A 20753-nucleotide genomic window follows, 5' to 3' on the forward strand; every position below is an offset into this window, starting at 1 on the left:
GGCGCAGTAGCTCCCGGCGCGCTGGGCCGCCGGACTGCGGCGGCGCGAGCTGCCGGCAGCGTGAGGGGCGGGGCCGAGCGCGTAAGGGGGCGGGGCCAGGTTAATAGCTGCGTGGCGGGCGTCTCCCCTACCTACCCTCCCCAACTAGGTCCCACCGCAAAGACCCGGGAAACCTGAAAAACAAAACCGACCAATCCAAAGCACTCTCTCCCACTCCAGCCAAGAAACACACAAATCCACGACGTCTTTCCCTAAAAAATAAGAAAAAAAAAAAAAACTGGAAAAAAAAACCCCAAAAAAGAACAAGTAAAGATGTTTATTATAGTCAAGCACAAATGGGGCACTGGTACTTGTCCACTCCTAGACTACAGTATCCACTACACCCCAAATCTATACAACTTCCCATCTTCCTGCCAAATGGCAGCTTCATCCTTGAGGACCTGCTGGCCATCCATGCCTGCCTCCCTGGCTGGGCTAAGTTAGATCAAGATAATCTTTCAGTCAGTAGGAGGACCTATGCAGTTCACGAAGCCTTGGCTTTTCGGCGTTGGGTCCCCCAAAGCAGAATGGAGATGGACAACGTAGTGGATCCCAGAATACCGAAGAACATAAGCAGTGAGAAGGAGCCCTGTGAATGACAGACCAAAAAAACCTCATACACTGTTCCACCAAGGACTACATCCTAACACCTAGTTCTTGCCTGGTGTACCGTTCCCCTTATCCAGGGCAATTCTCTTAAGAATTTCCTTCTCTAGATGATTTGCATCAGCTCTGGTCTTACAGCTCTTCTTTCAGAGAGGTTCTTCCTTATGCATTTCTCTGATCCCTAATTAGAAGGCCTAATTCCTCACCTGGCGCATACATTTGTAGCCATGGAAGCCGTCAGCACAGACACATTGCAAGAGACCTGGGCCATCAGGTACACAGGATCCATTCTCAGGACACATTTCTGGAAGCCAGAGAGAAACAGAAAATCACTGGATCTCATTACATAGATTTCTCAAATATCTGCTTCAGCTTAGATTCAGTCTCTCAATTATTTTTAGTCAAGGTAAAATAAAGATTCAGATAAATAGAACACAACAATAAGAATAAAATACATCTTATGACCTTTTCTTTCAAGGTGTTAGAGCTTCAGAAACTTGAGCAAGAGGCATGTATGCAACTTTACTGTTGTAGCTAAAATGGAGAGTACAAATGAGGAAGGGCAGTTCCTAGAAAGATGGAAATGAGACAACATACCTTGGTCCCCTGTGCTGTTGCAAAGGTTCCTTTGTCCGTGACAGGTTTGGTTGTTTATATAAAAGGTGACAGTATCCCAGGCATTAATACCTCCAGGACAGCTGACATCTTGTGGCAGTATCCTGAACACAACACAGGGAGTCACAACACATGGCCCCAAATGGCTGAGCTCACAGCACAGTCCCTTTTTGGTTCTCTCCCACACCCGATACCCTTACTCACAGAGTCTGGAGCTGGGTAAAGCCATGGAAAATGTTGGCCAAGTCATCCTTGAGGGGGTTTGCTTGCAGGTCTCTGCAAAGCACACATTGTTAGCACTGTGCTCCAGGAAAACACTCTACTTCCATTTACACATCTTCTTGAACTGGTAATCCAGTTCTCATTCTGAGCTGTCCAAGTTTAGACATTAATATTCAAAGGTCTTTTTAGAAGTTCATCCTCAAAGGCTTTTCCCATCACCCTTTCACCATAGTTGCCTTTTGGAGGGAGGATAACCAACCACTTACATGATAACAGCAGTATGTGCCTGAGGAAAATTTGGACCAGGGTCCTTCAGAGAACAGTTCTGGAGATCCAGTCTGTGGAAATAATCAATACAATTATATGTCTCTCCTCTTTATTCACAGTAAGCTAATACAACTCTTTTTTCAGCTAATATTAAGTGAATACAACTGTGTTCAGGGGCACATACTAGATGCTGTGGTAGATGTTTTAATTTTGCACTGTCCTATTGTCATTAGTTACATGTAGCTATTTAAATGAAAAAAATTCAGTTTCTCATTTGCATTAGCCACATTTCAAGTATTTAGTAATCACTCCCCATGTGATTAGTGACTATATTGGAAAAGTACAGATATGGACCAGTTCCAACATAGCAGAGTTTTATTGGACAGTACTGTTTTAGTAAGTATACCTATGCATCTGTGCACATATTGAAAGAATTTGTTTCTTGTCTAGGTTAATGAATCTCACATTGTATTATGAGTCTCTTCACAAAGGGCCTTCAAATGGAAAAAAAATGCAAGTCACATAAGTGAAAGTCTTTTCCAAGTGTATTTTCTTTTTAATTTTTAAAAAATGTTTATTTATTTTTGAGAGAAAGAGTGCAAATGGGGTAGGGGCAGAGAGAGCAGGAGACACAGAATCTGGAGCAGGCTGCAGGCTCTGAGCTGTGAGCACAGAGCCTGATGCAGGGCTTGAACCCACTAACAGTGAGATCATGACCTGAGCTGAAGTCAGATGCTTAACTAACTGAGGCACCAAGGTGCCCCTCCAAGCATTTTCTACCAGATTGGAGGAACATTACTGGATGTTAAGGACCATGTCACATTATTTTTTCTTCACTATCTATTGCTAGTTTGTTCCTTTATTTTTCAAATATTTACTACTAACCGCAAAAATTGGGAGAATAAAAGAAAACCTTTAGTATCTTAGCTCTCAAGTGGCTTACAATGTAGCAGAGGAACATCATTGCCAAAAATAAATACAATATAAACATGAAATTACAATATGAAAGAAATCACAGAAAAGTATGTGAATAATTTTGAGTGGTACAGACACTAAGGATTAAAGGAAGTAAAAAAAATGAGATATTACTCTGGTATTTGGTAGTAGAGAGCATTCACAGAAGATGCTGGAATGGAAGGATGGATATGTTTTAATTTGGTAGAGGAAGGAAATTTCAGGTAAGGAGAGGCCTGAACAAAGAAAACAAAAGTGGAATGCTTTCGGAAGTAGGCAAGTCTAGCTGAAGCCAGACCCTCATGAAGGTTTTAGTGGACAAATAATCGGAAAAAATGTTGGGAAGGTGGATTGAGACCGAACTGTGGTGGTTTATGGTTTGAACTTTCTCCCGAGGGCGGCAGACAATTCTAATTTTAAAAACAGAGGGATAATGGGAAATAAAAATGGCTTTCAGATAGTTTCCTATAGAGAAGTATTTAGGTAATTAGAAAAAGAGGAGAATGGAACCAAGACAGATGACATTTATGGTTTTGAAGTGAGGGTGCTCTCAAGAGCAAATGCTTAGTAGAAAGCTAGAGGTGCCCATGTGTACCTGCAGCTGGAGAGAGGGCCAAGGACATGAAGAGAGATGTAGTTTTGGGAGACACCTACATGGTGGCTATAGTTGAAGTCATAAGAATAGGTGTAAAGGGTGTAAGAATGTAAAGGGAAAAAATGCAGACTAACGTTCATAGGGGACAGAAAGAGGAATTTGCCTCAAAGACAAACTTGAATTAATTGGAAGGGAAGAAAATTCTGTTAGCATTGTGCCTTGGAGGCTAAGGGAGCCATTTAATGGAGACACACAGTGAATAATCCAGAATTGAAAATAAACAAGAGAACAAAGCATCTTTTAAGAAAAAGCCATAAAAGGCTTTTTCTTTTAACATGGGGAAAAATTATGACTTCTACACAGTTTCAACAGGAAGAATCACAGGGTTGTTTAACTAGCTAAGATGCTACTAACACATTTAAAAGTGTGAGAATCACAAGGTTCATGAGTTCGAGCCCCACACAGTTAGTGCAGACAGAGCCTGCTTGGGATTCGCTCTCTGCCCCTCCCTTGCTCGCTCTCTGTGTCTCTCTCAGAATAAATAAACTTAAAAACAATTTTTTTTAAATTGTGAGAATCATGTGTTGGGTGTCTCCAAAATAGGCACCAATATTTATCCCAGTAGCCAATCAGGCAAGACTTTAAGAATCCAGTTCCAGAATTCTTCCAGTATCCGGTGTTGTCTTCTCTCTCACCCCAAGATGATGCCCTTCTGATTCAGGCAGCAGCGGGCCTGCAGCATTAGCGCTGGTGTCTGCTTACAATAAAGTGCCACTTCTGACAAATTTCGCACACTCCCTGGACACTGGATGCATATCTGCAGAACAGAGAAAACTATTAGGATTCCAGAAAGAAAAGCCGAGAAAAGAACAAGCAGGAGTCAAAAGTTAATTGCCAGTACACTCTTCAGAACCCCTTTAACACTGACAGGTAGGTGTCCTATCTTAATGTCAAGTTTGACTAGAAGATCCATTTCTTCGCCGAGAGCCAGGAGCCAAATCAGCACCCTAGAGGCTTTCTATACCAGAGGTCACCCAGGAAGGCCCTCGTCTTTAAGGATCAACATTCGAATTATTTATTATGCCCTCTCCAGTGACTTCTCAATCTGACAGACCCGGTTTGGGCAGGTATAAAAGTACTGCAGGTATACAAGAACCCATCAAGCATTACAGAAAGTACAGTCCTGCCAGGGCACGAGATACGGCATTCGTGCGTGAGGACTCGTCGTTAGACTAACAATTTAAAATTATTCAAAAGAGTAAGGAGATCAAATTTAAAAGGTCTACGTCAGCAAGGCGAGGTCACTGGGAGACCGACGCAGTGTGAGTACACGGGAGCCAGATCCGGCGGGGCTACAGCTGGGGAAGCCTCAGGGACGAAATCGTCGCCACGGGCGGGCTGGGGAAGGTCGGGAGCCGAGGGCGGCGAGCGCGAAACAGGGCTACCCAGGAACTATGCTGCAGTCCGACCTCTAACTTGCTTCTGTACCTCGGGTAGCGCCGGGGCCCTTTCCGCGCCCACAACAAGGAGCACGGCCGCTGCCCAAGGCACCAGGCTCGAAGGACTGGCCGGCCCGCCAGGGGCCATTTTTCGCTCCCTTTGTCCTTCCCAGCACCTCGCGAGACTTGCGCGTGTGGCCCCGCCCTCCGTGGGCGTGGCCCAGCCGGCCAGATGCGGGCTGGGGGATTGCTGTCGGTTGAGGTCAGAGTTCTTGTCAGTGCGGCCCAATCCCCGGTAGAAGGGACTGGCCAACCCCTTCTCCCTTCCCCAGTTAGCGGTCTCCCCGCCGCCGCTCCTTCAGCTCCGCGTTCCTCGCTTCCGGAGGCCGAGGTCGCGTCACTGCAGTGGCTCGCAGCCCACGCCGCCCTCAGTAAACATGGCGGCGCCAAGTGAGGCGGTCAGGGGGCGGGGCTCCCGCTGTCACTCAGCCGGCAGGTGGCAGGCCAGGCTTTGCCACCACCTCTTCACCAAACTGTGGAGACCCAGCAAATGGGACGGGCCAGCGCAAGGGGGCCGGTGCCTAGAGGCTCCCGAGAGTGGCGCCAGGGCAGGGAGGGGCGGGGCTTGTCGGCCCCCCTCGTGGTGGCGCGGGTTCTGAGTTGCGAGCCTCGTGGTGGTAGTGGTTAAGCCAACTCACGTGTGGAGGGAAGGCGAGAAGCCAGCAAATAAAGAGGGTAAGGGTGATGGTGGAGCGTAGAGTGAAGGGCAAACCCCGGCGGGAGGAGACGAGCCTGGGGACGCGGCGGGCACCCGTGGTCCCTTCACAGTACTCAGGATACCGCGAGGCGGTCCGAGCTTGGTGAAGAGGAAGAGGCGGAATAGGCGCTTCCCTGCCTTTTCATCTCCTTTCCCTTTCCAGAAAAACGCCCCGATGCTGATCTCGAGAAAAACGACCGGACTTTCTTAGCCCTGGCTGAACCGCGGAGGTAAGGGAAAGGCGAACGCTCCCCGAGGCTTGCCCTGGGGAGCCCCACGCCCAGAGGGACTGCGTGGTGCCTTTGCTTAGGGCCAGGCTAAAGCTCATCAGAGCTAAATTCCTCTCGAGTAGCCCGCCAGGCGTCCCTCCCACTTAGCCGCGGGCAGGTGGAATCTTCCCGAAGGGATTTACTTTCAGCTGGCAGGCACGTTTTCTTAGGCGTTAGTAGTTATTAGCATTTTAATGAGGGTACTAAACCCTTTCAGACCTTGAAGAATTCTAGGCACCGGGACAGATTTTGAAGGACTCTTTTTGAGACCGTGGGTCCTGCAGGTGGCCCCTTTTTGCCTTTTGTGGGAGTCCTGGCAGTTGAGTGCCGGCGGGCGTGCAGGGTGGGTGGGGTAAGGGTGGTGTAGCAGGATTCTCTTCCCTTTCTGTGCAGGTTATACTTTTAAGAAGGGGTCTCACAGTCTACTATTTGTGCCTTGTGTGTTTCAGTTGTAGTGAAACAACTCAGCTCTTACTTTTAGCTGCCACTCTCAGAGAGATGCAAGTCCCCGGGCATTACAGTGGTGTGGAGTAGAGTTTTTAGAAAACCACTGACTATCCTGTTCTTAGAATCAGAATCCTGTCTATGGAACATTTTGTTACCAGGTCAGGTTTTACCTGTCTTGCCTGCCTCTCTCTTCAGCCTTCCGGGAAGGTTGTCTACACTTCGTGCTCTCAAGAAGCTCCACCAACTCACCCCAGAAGCAGAGGGTCATCAGTTCTGTAAGTGTGTCTTCTAGTCTATACCGAGACCTTTACTCTTTCTGTAACCATTCTGTCCTTATCACCAACCCTTTACAGCTGTACATTTTTTTTTAATGTTTACTTATTTGAGAGAGGGAGAAGAAAGAGCAAGCAAGGCAGAGAAAGAAGAAGACAGAGACTACGTGTTCTTAATTATATACAGCAGACACCTTCTCTTACTCCCTAGTATTTTCCATCATCTCTGTCATAGTAAAATTTGCCAAAGAGGAGCTCCAGGAAATCTTTAGGTTAAACCAAAGGGGCCTGGTGGGAACACTGTTTTGGGAACTAACATTTTAGACTCATGGAACATGTGATCCAAGAGTTGCCGGCACTGATTTCCTATCTTTGTTGCCTCCACGAGGTTCAGAGTTCAGGTTTGGTCTGTGTGAGGCCGTATCTTGCCAGCTAGGCGACGTCTGCCCAAGAACACAGTGTGGAAGAACCAGATGACAGCCAGGCTGATCTTTCTCCTAGTGGGCAAGAGCAGAAGACATAGGTTATATTAATGTGTGTCTAGACTAGTTTAAATCTAAACTTTGTTCCGTGAATGACTGACTGCGATTAACATTCTGCTCCTGCCCTGGTTCTAGGAATAGTAAGGATGCCCCTCTCCCCCCAGGTGAATCACCTGTCCTACCTGCAGATAGCACTCTTTCTTTCTCCCTTGTTTTGTATCATTCCCAGTAACCTTAAGCAAGTTATTTAAACTAACTCTGTTTCCTTGAGAACTAGAGAATGTTCATGTAAAATGCCTAAACGGAGGTGTGGTGCTTTAAAAAAGAGGTATTGAAAACAACATTACCTGTCATCAGTTATCTAAAAACCTGACGTGCTGTGGTATTTTCTCCATATCCATGAAAATCTCAGATATCCTCTGAAGACGTATGGTATCCATGAAGAGTGGATGGATGGAGAAGCACTAGACTTGAGCTTTGATTTAGACTGACAATAATTAGCTCTGTGGTTTTGGAAAGATCACTTGAATCACTGGGCCTCAGTGTCTTTGTCGGTGACACGGGTCATCAGGATAGTAATCTCTTAATATTCTGTAACTTTTGAAGTAGTATAATCCTGTCCTTGTTCTGAGGATAGTGCTCTATTCTTGAGGATTAGTATTTTTTGTGCAGGAGTCAGAAAAGCAACTTTCCCGTTTCTCTCAGCTCCTCCTTTCTAATTCCCTTTTGCACACAGTGCCAAGTGTGACTTACAATGAAAGCCTAATCCAGCTAGGAATGCTGTTGAATGTGAGCCTGTTCCCCATTCTGGGGCCTCTAGGACTGAGCTAGAGTTTGGGGGCCACAGTGTGATAGGGCCATTTGGATCACATTGGTTCCTTACAGGGGCCAGAACAAACAGCTGCTGAGCTTCGCTTCACCCCTAATTCCGGATTTCACCTCCGCCGCTTACAGAGCCAGACCCTCAGCTTCAGCCCAGCTCCAGACACACGCAGCTTCTCCAGGCAGTGCTGCCTCAGAACAAGGATTACTTCTCTAGGTAGGTGTCTACCTCAGGAGGCCAGGAGCTCTCCCTAGCTGTTCCCTTGCCCCAGCTCCCTGGCTGATTTGCTTTTCTATCATTGTAAGTTGAACTCCTGGCTCCAGCATGTTACCCTCTCACTTTTGAATTCTGCCGCTCTTCCCAGATCTGTGGTTGACCATAGTGTTACAGGGAGAGGAGCTGGGAGGTGGGTGGCAGGGGAGAGCAAAGTGAATGGCCTGGGGATGCCTGGAATATAGTTTGGGCTTCCATGAAACTAATCTTATAGGGAATCGGGGTTGAAAAGGGGTCCTGTTAGGAAGGTGGTACTGGGAATATGGGAGGTGGGGGCTGGGGCTAGGGGAAATAGAGGAAGCCATGCTGTTATTAGTCTCCATTTCTTCTTCCCTGCTGGGCTGTGGCGCCAGGTTGGGGTCTGCTGGCTTAGTACATTGTAGTGACTGGGTCTGTGCCTGCAAGTGGGGGCAGGGAAATCTTCTGAGAAGAAATGTGGGCGAGAGTTGATTATTTCTTTTGTTACTCGGGTGGAGACAAAAGAAAGTTTTTTTTATCTCTTAGCTGTGTCTGCCCCAAATGGTCTTAGCCACATAGTTGTCTCCTGGCTGTCTCACTCTGCTGCTTCTTTTCTCCCTTACCAAAACCATACCAGGACCTGCAGGCCTCCAAGGGCTGTACAGAACTGGCTGGTCCAAGTCTGACCTGTTGGATACACAGGCCTGAGGGCGGATGTGCATGAAGGCAGGATAGGCCTGACCAGGAGCTGATTCCTTTGCAGCTCACCTTGGACAATGTCACTCGGTGGAGGAGAAGGACTGTGAGACCGGGACTGGAAGCCAGGTTGTAGCCACTTGCCTGCTGTTGCCCAGCTGAGTGGCAGCCCAGAGCCCAGGAGCAGCAAGTGGCTATAGGTCACAGACACAGTGAAGATATGAGCGTGGGGATCAGCACCTCTACTCCCCTGCTTCCAGCCTCAGACACAGATGTGGTCACATCTACCTTCTCCGTTGTGGACTATGTGGTGTTTGCCCTGCTGCTGGTTCTTTCCCTTGCCATTGGGCTCTACCACGCCTTTCGTGGCTGGGGCCGGCATACTGTTGGCCAGCTGCTCATGGCAGACCGCAAAATGGGCTGTCTTCCTGTGGCTCTGTCGCTGCTGGCCACCTTCCAGTCAGCTGTGGCCATTCTGGGTGTGCCGTCTGAGATCTACCGATTTGGGACCCAGTATTGGTTCCTGGGCTGCTGCTATTTCCTGGGGCTGTTAATCCCTGCACACGTCTTCATCCCAGTCTTCTACCGCCTGCATCTCACCAGTGCCTATGAGGTGAGCAGAGAGGAAGGGAGGAGCACATAGGAGCACCAGGATCAGAGATGGAAGGAAGAAGCGGGCACATATAAGGGATCTGGGCCTCTGGACCTCTTGTGCCTACTGAGAGTGATGGGACACATCATGTGCTTCCAGTTCTTTCCAGGTGGGAGTGGGGAGAGAAGGAAGGTTCTGTGATGAGAGGCCCAGAGTGGATAGGAGTTGAATATTCCCTCAGGTTCCTGGGCTACCTGAGGGATGCTGTGTGTGAGTTGTGGGGATAGAGTGGGGAGGCATACCTTTAAATGTATAGAGCAATATCTACATTTACCTATTTATATCTATGTCTACATATTTCTATTTAGTATCTGGAGCTTCGATTCAATAAGGCTGTGCGGATTTGTGGGACCGTGACCTTCATCTTTCAGATGGTAAATGGAAATGAGGGTTGGGTTTGAGCCTGAGATATGGTAGAGGGACCCAGACTCAGGCATGCTGAAGCACTCTGAGTTTGTCTGCTCTCAGGCAGGGTTAAAAGTCCTGCTAGGGGTCAGTGTCCCTGAAGCCACCAGAGGCATCCTGCTTCCTATTTCTTCTGGTTCCAGCGCAGTCAGTATGGCGGCAGCAAGCTAAAATTTGGAAGACGGGAAAAGAAAGTGAGCCTAGATTAGGAGCTGAGGTCCATCTTTTCTCCTCTCCCTGCCTGCCCTCATTTCACCCTCCCCCCCCACCCCCACATTCTCTTTTCATACCCAATAGGTGATCTACATGGGGGTTGTGCTCTATGCACCATCGTTGGCCCTCAATGCAGGTGAGGAGTCACAGTCCCTGGCTCTCAGCCGCAGCAGGCAGGGAAAACACCTTTGGGAGGGGCAGGTAGAGGAGACTGTGCAAAAAAGAATCTGACCTTGGCCAGGGAGTTCTCTGCATGGGCCCTTGGCTAGTCGGTGCCAGAGGTGGAAACACCTTGGTTCACCTCGCTTGAAAGCTAATCAGACATTACCCGTGTCTGAATTGGTTAATCAGTATCTTTTGGTGGGGTTCAATTGTGGTGAATGATTTATTTCATCCTTAATGACTGCGTGCTTCATGTCTTGCTGGGGTTTCTTCAGGTCTCTGGGGAACCCTCTTCTAAAGACAGGGTTGTGGTTTTTATTTGTTTGCAGTGACTGGCTTTGATCTATGGCTGTCAGTGCTGACCCTAGGCATTGTCTGTACTGTCTACACTGCTTTGGTAAGTGTGGTAAATCCTAGAAGAGGGAGAAGAAGAGGTAAAGTAAGGAGGGGAGATGGGAAGAAAAAGAAAAGGGGTGAGGTAAAAATGTAGGGGGGAGATGGGATGGAGTTTTAGGGTGGGATGAAATAATACGTAGGAGACGCAGTAGGACTTTGGTGGGAAGTGGAATGTAGGAGAGGAGACTGCATGCTGAAGGTAAGGGTGGGGTGGGGATGAGGTCGACAGAGTCTCAACCATTAGGCCCCTGGTGATGGTTCAGTGCCCTTGCTGGTGGTAGGATCTCTTAACTTGTAGATGGTTTTTAAAGACATCTGCGTCAGACATGCTTTCTTTTCCCTACAGGGTGGATTGAAGGCAGTCATCTGGACAGACGTGTTTCAGACGCTGGTCATGTTCCTAGGGCAGCTGGTGGTTATCATTGTGGGAGCAAACGCGGTGGGCGGCTTGGGGTCCGTGTGGGAAGTGGCTTCTCAGCATGGCCTCATCTCTGGGATCGAGTAAGTGCACCCCTTCCCCTGGCTGGGGTCTGTAGTGCCTGGGAGCCGACCCCATCCTAGAGCCTGAACTTGGGGCTGCAGTAAGCAGAAGACAAGCTATGGGAGCCTTAGGTGGCAGCACTGAGACGGGTGGGCAGCTGACACTGCAGAGATTGACCTGGCAGGATGTTTTTAGTACTTGCAATGAGGCTGTGGGTTGGAGGGATAGACCCCTTCCTCCATCTTGCTGTACTGTCTCCCACATCCACCCAGTTCTTGCCTTCGGTAGCTCCTTGGCCCTTGCAGCAGCGTCTCTGCTCTGCTCTCCTCTGACCTTCATTGTAGGAGTATGAGGAAGGCTGAGACTCTGTTAGGGGCTATGGCACAGTGACCAACTGGCATCTGTTGCAGGCTGAATCCAGATCCTTTTGTACGGCACACTTTCTGGACACTGGCTTTCGGGGGTGTCTTCATGATGCTCTCCTTGTATGGGGTGAACCAGGCTCAGGTGCAGCGCTACCTCAGTTCCCGCACAGAGAAGGCTGCTATACTGTGAGTGCAGGGACGGGAAGACCAGGGAGCAGGGGCTAGGGAGGATGGAGGGCCCTTGTCCTATGGGGCAGTTCTCAGGTAGGTGGGGGCATGGCAGAGCACAAATACACCCATTGGGTCAGGATATGGGTCTGCCTTTTGGAACTTGGGAACATGTCTGAAGACATCTATTAACAGTCTCTGTTTCCTTGGCACTGATCTCTCGCAGCTCCTGCTATGCAGTCTTCCCTTGCCAGCAGGTGGTCCTCTGCATGAGCTGTCTCATTGGCCTGGTCATGTTCGCCTATTACCAGAAGAATCCCATGAGCACCCAGCAGGCTCAGGCAGCTCCTGACCAGGTGAGAAGGCCTCCCTGGCACTATTCTGTGCCCATGAGGGACAGCATGACCCCCTGAGAGGAGTGTCTGATTGGCTGCAGAAAGGACTCCTAGGTAGGGACTCAATGTAAGTTGCTTTTCACTGGGATTCTACAGTCTGGCACATGAGAGTCCCAGGTCCTGGCATCACCTAATCCCAGTGCTCGCCCTGCTGGTGTGGGGACCTACCTTTATTGGCTCGTCACTGTGCACACCATGCGCTTTGCTAGGAGCTGTCACATACCTGGTCTCATCTAATCCTCACAACAGCCTCATTTTATAGAAAAAAAAAGTCATCAAGGTGGCCCACGTGCTGGTTGCACTGCTAATTGGGCATGGCTGGGGTGTGAACTGTGTTGTTCTCTCTCCAGAGCCCATTTTCTTCTACTGACTATGGGTCACCTTTAGTGCTTAGCGCCTGGCAGGGGTATGTGTAGGGGGCTTCCCACATGTCCTGCCCTGGGGCAGGACTCTTCTCTCAAGAGAGCTGTGTGTGCACTTCTGTTCTACCTACAGTTCGTCCTGTATTTTGTGATGGATCTCCTGAAAAAACTGCCGGGCCTGCCTGGGCTCTTTGTTGCCTGCCTCTTCAGTGGTTCCCTCAGGTACCTTCTTTGACCATTTCCCTCAGATTTGGTGCAGCTGATCTCTGCTTGGCACAAGGTGACAGGTGGAGGAAGGGACCTCTCTGAATTTCTCAATGTGCGCATCCTTCTGTGGGTGATAAGGGACAGCTCATCTGTGTCGGAGAGCATATCTTCTCCCAGGAAATGCCCCCCTTTTGGTGAAGGATTCTTCTTTTTACGACACCAGGAATTGATTCTACTTGATCAAAACCTGTACCCCACTCGGGAAAGGACAGGTGTCCTTGCCTTATAGGCCTCTTTGTCAGCTGCCAACTGTGAGGGTGGCTTTTGGCTGCATGTGTTCTCTCCTGCGTTAGGGGGCTGCCCCCTTAGTAGGGCCCCTGGTGGTTTTGCCCGTCAGCTCCCAGACTCGGCATAGCTCATCTTTGTCTTCTTCTTTTCAGCACCATATCCTCTGCTTTTAATTCATTGGCAACTGTTACGATGGAAGATCTGATCCGACCCTGGTTCCCTCAGTTCTCTGAAGTCCAGGCCATCATGCTTTCCAGAATCCTTGGTGGGATTATGCTTCCTCATCTTTTCAGTTGTATTTCTAAGACATGCCTGAAGCCCTGCCATCAGTCTGCTTGACAGCACCAGCTTTGGCCTGGACTAGGCGCTTGCCACATGAAGCGCACAACTTTGTTTACGTCTTGGCATTTCCTGGGAAGGTCTCTGGGTCCCATAAGTGTGAGGACTGGGTGGGAGGGACCTGGAGCTGGAATAGGAGGTAATATGCTGTTTCCAGGAACACAGAGGTAGTGGTTTGGCTGGGGAAGGAGCTTTACTCTACTTTTCCCTCTTTTTGTTGTGTTTACTTAATCTATGTGCTTCCTCCCTTTTCTTCCCCCCAGCCTTTGGCTATGGGCTACTTTGTCTGGGAATGGCCTATATTTCTTCTCAGATGGGACCCGTGCTGCAGGTAAGGACTGCACCGAGAAGAAAGCAGTTGTTAAGGGAGGCAAGGAGCTGATTGAGATGGGAAGTTGAGGAATACCGCTGACGTGAAGGGAATGAATGGTATAGGGGTGGTGTCAAAAATTCACCTTTGATGGATGACCACCTTTAGCTGTGAGTAGTCTTCCCCAGAGTTATTCCCAGATAATCCCTCGGACATCTAGGGATTATTTTAGCCTCAGAGGAGAACTCAAAGCACATTTCCTTACCCATATGCCTTCTGGAATCTTGCATTCTGATGTTTCCATCTAGAAGACATAGATCTGACAAGTGGGGCGCTGAGCCATTGGTAGGTGGCTGTGTTCCACATAGATGAGGCTGGAGGGTCTCTGAGCCTGAATGTTCTCTGTTCTTTTTTTCTTCCACCCTGTCCTCCGCAGGCAGCGCTCAGCATCTTCGGCATGGTTGGGGGACCACTGCTCGGTCTCTTCTGCCTTGGAATGTTCTTTCCTTGTGCCAATCCTCCTGTGAGTGACCTGTCTGGCTCCACAGTCGTGTACACGGGTGGGCCTGGAGAATGGCTTGGCAGGGCTCTCCCCGTGAGTTCTGGGAACTGGTGTGAAGGTTTATTAGGGCTGGCATCTTAACTGGAGAATGTGCTATGTCTCTGGGCAGGGTGCCATCGTGGGCCTATTGGCTGGACTTGTCATGGCCTTCTGGATTGGCATTGGGAGCATAGTGACCAAGATGGCCTCTGGCATGGCACCCTCTCCCTCTAATATATCCAGCTTTCCCCTGCCTACCAACCTGACCACCATTGCCATGACCACACTGATGCCCTCAACCACTCATTCCAGGTGAGTAGGGTTCACTCACTTTCTCCTGGGGAGAACAGCTCATTTTTGAAGAGTTTCCCAGGGGCTTTGCTAAAGGATGGGTCTCAAGACCCTGGGACAGTGCAGGTGAGTGGAGCCAGGTCCCTGGGGAATGCCTTCTCAGTAAACTGCTAACGGTCCTTATTCTTGTTCTCCGCAGGCCTACAGGGCTGCAACAGCTCTACTCTTTGTCGTATTTATGGTACAGCGCTCACAACTCCACCACAGTCATTGTGGTGGGACTGATTGTCAGTTGGCTCACCGGTGAGGGCGTGTGGGATGAGGGCACAGAGAAGCAGGAGAGGCTGAGGGAGGCTGATCAGGGAATCTGGACTCTGGGGTAGAACTGACCCTGCCCTCTGGGCTCCTGGGTGTCTGTAACAGTCGGACTTCTTGGCTGAGCTCTGGGAGGTTGGCAGGGGCTGAGGACTCAGAGCCCCAAGAACAGATGACTTGCTGGGTGTGCACTGGTTACGTGGTAGGAGATTCAGAAGTGCTTTTGCCTTCAGGGGGAATGCGGGGCCGGACCCTGAACCCTCGGACCATTTCCCCAGTGGTTTCAAGACTTGTTGAGCTCCTGCCCCTGTCCTGTCAGAAGCGATTTCATTGCAAAAACTACAGCCAGGTAGCAGTTATGTTGTCCAGATTATACCCTCCCTTACCTCTTCAGATTATTACCAGACCTTCCAGGTTTCCTTCCATCCCTTTCCTTTCTCCCCAGCAACCCTGATTGTTTGCCTGAACCTGGACCGTCCCCCAGCAACCCCCGGCTTCTGCCCGAGGGGGAGTGCTGGCTGGTGGACAGAAGGGTCTCAGCCCAGAGAGGTGCCCAACGTGCTGGCCTTCCCTCTGTCCTCCTGCCTCCCTGCTCACCTTGTGCTTTGCTTCTCCCTTCCTCCCCTGCTGCCCCTTGCTGATTTCCTTTCCAGCAGGGATCAAAGCAGTATCTCATTTCCTTTGCTCTGTGTTCTCCAGGACCTCTCGGTGGATATCCCTGCCTTTCCAGAAAAGATGAGTAATGGAGTGTTGAAGAATGGCAGAGACAAGGAGGCCATGGCCGTGCCTGAGGAAGGCTCAGCCCACCAGGGGAGCAGCCCCACCTTCGTCCTCCAGGAGACCTCACTGTGACCTGGGTTCGGGTCACAGTCCCAGCCTATAGGATAGTGATGAGTCACGTGATGCATCATGCAGAGACAATCGAGGACTAGATTACCTAGCCCACCAAAGGACCTTGTTCTTAGATGTTTGTGCGGCAGTGGAACATGGCATGGGAAGTGTGAGGGTAGGACAGGGTTTTTCCTTGTCCCTTGACAGTCCCTTCTCTAGAAGACCAGGCTTACAGTGGACAGGATTTTGCTAGAAAAGGGCATAGGTGCAAATCCTCTGGGAAATGGGTGATTGTTTCTGATTAATCATCGTCAGGGTCCTTCGAAGTGACTAGAAACTGCAGTGCTGGTTATTACTGTCCGGGGCCTGATTCGACAAGGTTGGCCATGTTTACTGCTAAATACAAAGCTGCCTTGGCCAGCTGTTGATTCTCTTGCATAAGCATAGTTTCTGTCAGCCACAGACGGCCAGTGACTACATTTAGGCTGTCTGCGACACCCGGGCCCCTCTCATTCTTACCGTCTACCTCTATCCTTGAGGCAGAGGGTTTGTTGTCCCAGAGAGTCCTCTCAGAATAGACCGGTACGGGGCGCCTGGGTGGCTCAGTCAGTTGAGCATCTTGACTTTGGCTCAGGTCATGATCTCACGGTTCATGAGTTTGAGCCCCACGTGGGCTCACTGCTGTCATCGTGGATTCTGCTTTGGATCCTCTGTTCCTCTCCTACTTATGCTCTCTCTCAAACAAACAAACAAACAAAAACATTTTTAAGAAAAGATTTAAAAAGGATAGACTGGTAACTTCATCTCCTTTGCATAAAGTAGGAAAGCTTTCTACCTCGCTGCCCACACCCTCCACCTGTGTAATGGGCACTTGGGGACGGGACATATGTTGATCCAAGAAACCAGGGCATGACCAGGTCCACTGTGGAGTGTGCCAGCCACCCGGCACACCACCCTAGTGTCGTTTTGTTGTTTGTGCTCCTGTTTCCTTTTGGATTTTTTCCCCCACATATCTTTGTTCCTAGGAAATAAAAGCTTAATGGACCTAGAACCTGGGTTCCTTTGCTGTTTGTTCACAGCTGCTCTGGTTCACCCCAGGCCCATCCATGGCAGTGATAGAGCCCCCTCTACCCCTGCACAGGTGGTCCTCTCCTGAGGAGAGGTTGGCAGGGGACTAGCCCCGGCCCCTTGACATTTGGAGACTGTCTGGCATGTCTTCAGGAAGCAGCGTTGTGCTCCTCTGGGTGGAAGATGCACACTCCCTCTGCTGCTTTGCAGTCCCTGCGGCTGAGTCTGTCTCCTGTCCCATCCACCTTGTCCTTGACCAGAACAACCACTGCTGCTCAGATTTTCACTGTGGGGGTTGTTGGGAGAATGCTGCTACTTGCTGGCTGGCCTTAAGCCTGCCTGAGATTGTCTCTTCTCTGCCCCTCACCTGCTTGTGTTTTCTCTCTCTCTCTCTCTCTTTCTCTCTCTCTCTCTCTCTCTCTCTCTCAAAATAAATAAACTTAAATAACAGAACATTGGAGCTGGGCTTTTGTGAAGAACACAGCTCCCAACTCCCCCACCCCTAGGCCCTGGGCTGGCCTGGCCTCGTCCAACTGCACAAGCTCTGCAGGCCCCTCCGGCAGATTTGTGGACAGTTTCAAGAAGTGCCAAGTTGACTACCCTGAGATCTGCCTTCTTGATCGCTCCTCTACCTGGGGGCAGGGGGGGTGCTGCTCCTGGCTGACTATCCCCACCCCACCAAGCTGTTAGAGTTCTAGACCTAACCAGGGTGTGGTTTGTTCATTTTTCAACATGTTTCTCCATCACCTTCATGCATACTTGGTTACCATTTTACACCTAAGGAAATGACTATGCCACCCTGGGACCCTGCACCAGGTGCCATCATCATTTCAAAGTTGCCTCAGTCCCAAACCCTTGCCATGTTAGCTATATTTGCATAGAAAAGAGGAAAAGCCACAGGATTCAAAGCTTTCAAGAATTATGACATTTAACGGGAAATGGTAAAAGCATTTGGTACTCCATATAAATAATTCAAAGTTCATGACAGCAAAGATGCTAAAGTACCACTCATGGGGCCTCTGGCTGGCTCAGGAGAGCACACGACTCTTGGTCTTGGGGTTGTGAGTTCTACCCCCACACTGGGAGTAGAGGTGACTCAAAAATAGAATCTAAAAATACCACTGGTGATGGTGGAGTCGAATGTTCAGATCTAGGTTCAACTACTAGCTCATTTAACCTTTTTAAGCTTCAGTTCTCTCATCTGTTTAAAATGTGAATTTCACAGAGTTGTTTAAAGATTTAGTTACAGGGCCGCCTTGCTGGCTCAGGCAATAGAGTGTGCAGTTCTTGATCCTGGGATTGTAGGTTTGAGCCCACCTTGGATGTAGAGATTACTTAAAAACAGTTACATTGCATTCTTGGAATGTCAGTTGTAATCATGTTTATTATAGTTTTCAATGCACTTTTCATGCACTACCCGATATGCCTTGGGAGAGAAATACGTTTTGTAACCTCTACATTTTTAATGTATAAGGTAACATACGTTATAGCTACTGAGAGTGTGAGAGGCAGAACTAGAACCCAGGTTGTAGAACTAGAATCAAAGGTGTGTCTCTATTGCCAGGGAAGAATGTCAGTGTGGTTGGGGTGTTCACACGTGGTGGAATCTTGAGACAGCAGTCCAGAACTAACACACTAAATAGGGTGCTACTATACCATCATTCCAGAATCTAAGTCTGGCTTTCAAACCTTTGGAGACCCACAGTAAGACTATGTTCACGTTATGATCCAGTCCATTCATACATTGCATTGTTACTAAGACCTTTCATGAAAAAATGCCTCCAGATATAGTCAATATTTTCTGAGCTCTTCCTCTTCCCTTCTCTTCCTGCACAATTCAGTCCTAAAGCCAATAGGTGGAGCAGTGCAAGGTAGCGGTGCGGGAGGCTGTCTGGGGTGCCAATCAGAGCTCAAGTGAAGTAGAGACCATGCGTGGGAGTAGCCCGGCTAGACAGGCAGCCTAGTCTAACCAGGATGGGAGGACAACCACGTGGAGGCGCAGTCTGCTGCGGGGTGTTACAGCCCAAGTGGGGGTGAGGAGAGCATCCATGTGGTTTGGTAGTCTGGTGAGGGGTTGGAGCATGAAAAAGACATAACCCACATACCCCCAGGAAAGACTTGGTGTGGGCTGTCAGCTGGCGTGGAATGTGAAGAGGGAGTCTGTGCGTAGGGCCAGCGTGATGTGGGGGGCCATCCTCAAGGAGGGTGGCTTGATGTGGGTTGTCAGAGCCAGTGTGTATGTATGTGTGCATGTGTCCCACATGGAGAAGCAGAGCTCGAACAGAATGAAGAGGGCATCTGCACATGTGAGCAGCCGTGCCTGGACGGTTAGAACCCGAGTCCAGTGAGGGCATCTGTGTAGGAGGAAGACTTGTAGTCAGATGGGAGCCCAAGGAGGGTGAGGCAGCCCAGGGTGTGATGTCAGCCTAAGCAGGGTGATGAAGACAGCCACAGAGGGGCCAGCCAAGTTCAAGAAGAGCTGGATTAGAGCCAAGCAGAGCAGTGAAAAAAAACCTCTGGAAAATCTCATATCAGTTTTGTTGGATTTGCAGTCCAATTTCACATTGCTCAACTAGCCAAAATTTAGAACTTTGAAAAGAATAATAAAAACAATTGGCAAGAATTATCAAGAGGAAAGAGAAGACACAAATAATTCCAGAAACAAAACAGGTACATAATGACAGATATTGTAGATATTAACATGGTAATCAGATTATGAACAACTTTAGGCCAGCAAATATGAAACTTTAGGTAAAAATGGACAAATTATTAAAAAATATCACTACAATGGACTCAGGAAGCAATAGGATATCTGAATAGTCCTATTCCCAGTAAAGAGAAACAATATTAAATAAAACCATCTAATTGTGAGGAAAACCACAGGACCACATGGCTTCACTGTTGAGTTCTAATCTTTCAAAAAATAACTAATTCTAAATTTACATAAATAATTCCAGAGTATAGATGAAAAGGGAACCTTCCTGAATGTATTTTCTATTTTCCAGCAATAAACATTGAGTTTTTAAAATTAATTTATTTTGAGGGAGAGAGAGCACAAGTTGGGGAGGAACAGAGAAGAGGGAGAGAATCTCAAGAAGGCCCCCCACTGTCAGTGGGGACCCTGACGCAGGGCTCAAACTCAGACGCTTAGCTGACTGAGTCACCTAGGCACACCAGCAACAAATACTTAAAGCATGAAATTTTAAGTATCTTTTATCATAGCATCAATCCAATACCAAAACCAGACAGAGACAGCATAAGCAGAAAGGAAAAGTATAAAGGTCAATATTATGAACATAGCAGCAAAATCATAAAATATTAGTGTACTGAATTCAGCAACATATATAAAAAAACAATATAATCATTGAGTTTATCTCAGAAATAAGAGGTAGCTTTAACAATAGAAACAAATACTATGATCCTCAGCATTAACGGATGAAAGCAAAAGTCTCATTGTCTCAACAGATGCAGAAGCAGGTTTCATGAAGTTCAACATTCATTTAAGAGAAACGCTAGCACTAAGAAGGACTTCCCTAACCTAATTAAGTGTAACTATGAAAACAATTGACAAAAAAGCTTTTAAAACTATAACTAAAATTAAAGGAAAAATAATTTAATTCCTTTAACTATAATCAAAGTTGTTTGTTTTTGAATTTTATTTAAATTATTTAATGTTTGTTTTAGAGAGAGAGAGAGAGAACAAGTTGGGATGGAGCAGAGAGAGGAGGAGACAGAATCGAAAGCTAAAAATTAACAACTCGGGAAACAACAGATGTTGATGAGGGTGTGGAGAGACGGGCACCCTCTTGCACTGTTGGTGGGAATGCAAACTGGTGCAGCCGCCCTGGAAAACAGTATGGAGGTTCCTCAAAAAATTAAAAATAGGATTACCCTATGACCCAGCAATAGCACTACTAGAAATTTATCCAAAGGATACAGGAGTGCTAATTCTTAGGGACACATGTACCCCAATGTTTATAGCAGTGTTATCAACAATAGCCAAATTACGGAAAGAGCCCAAATGTCCATAAACTGGTGAATGGATAAAGAAGATGTGGTACACGCACACACACACACACACACACACACACACACACAACATACAAACAGAGGGGTAAACAGACCATAAGAAACTCTTAAATACAGAGAACAAACAGGTTTGATATGGGTGGGGTGTTGGGGAGATGGGGGAAATGGGTGGTGGATATTGAGGAGGGCGCTTGCTGGGATGAGCACTGGGTGTTGTGTGT

At 48.3% G+C, this 20753-nt stretch overlaps 2 protein-coding genes across 10 annotated transcripts; one reads left to right on the top strand and one right to left on the bottom strand.

Annotated features, from left to right (window-relative positions):
• Nucleotides 1–300: 300 nt before the first annotated feature.
• Nucleotides 301–8213, bottom strand: ATRAID (all-trans retinoic acid induced differentiation factor). 2 transcript variants are annotated; one of them, XM_029938100.1, is made up of 8 exons: nt 7312–8213; nt 6800–6979; nt 3994–4115; nt 1749–1820; nt 1465–1536; nt 1243–1364; nt 852–949; nt 301–628 (listed from the first exon to the last, which is right to left on the bottom strand). In XM_029938100.1, the coding sequence occupies exons 3-8, from the start codon at nt 4038–4040 to the stop codon at nt 524–526; spliced, it is 516 nt and encodes a 171-aa protein (XP_029793960.1). In that variant the 5' UTR covers nt 4041–4115; nt 6800–6979; nt 7312–8213; the 3' UTR covers nt 301–523. The 2 variants fall into 2 exon arrangements, with proteins under 2 accessions (XP_029793960.1, XP_029793961.1); XM_029938101.1 differs by lacking the exons at nt 6800–6979; nt 7312–8213 and adding an exon at nt 4787–5041.
• Nucleotides 4014–16093, top strand: SLC5A6 (solute carrier family 5 member 6). Of its 8 annotated transcripts, none has more exons than XM_029938096.1 (19): nt 4014–4228; nt 5658–5724; nt 6406–6485; nt 7850–8003; nt 8782–9327; nt 9675–9740; nt 10069–10120; nt 10476–10543; nt 10889–11043; nt 11434–11574; nt 11783–11912; nt 12447–12535; nt 12961–13073; nt 13411–13478; nt 13894–13980; nt 14129–14310; nt 14489–14592; nt 14838–14956; nt 15304–16093. In XM_029938096.1, exons 5-19 carry the CDS (start codon nt 8935–8937, stop codon nt 15454–15456), a joined length of 1920 nt encoding a protein of 639 aa, XP_029793956.1. In that variant the 5' UTR covers nt 4014–4228; nt 5658–5724; nt 6406–6485; nt 7850–8003; nt 8782–8934; the 3' UTR covers nt 15457–16093. The 8 variants fall into 8 exon arrangements, with proteins under 8 accessions (XP_029793956.1, XP_029793955.1, XP_029793952.1 ...); XM_029938095.1 differs by lacking the exon at nt 4014–4228 and adding an exon at nt 4303–4620; XM_029938092.1 differs by lacking the exon at nt 4014–4228 and adding an exon at nt 5230–5472 and having other exon boundaries at nt 8656–9327.
• Nucleotides 16094–20753: the final 4660 nt, after the last annotated feature.

Source organism: Suricata suricatta, chromosome 4 (genome assembly GCF_006229205.1).
Source record: "Suricata suricatta isolate VVHF042 chromosome 4, meerkat_22Aug2017_6uvM2_HiC, whole genome shotgun sequence".
NCBI lineage: Eukaryota > Metazoa > Chordata > Mammalia > Carnivora > Herpestidae > Suricata > Suricata suricatta.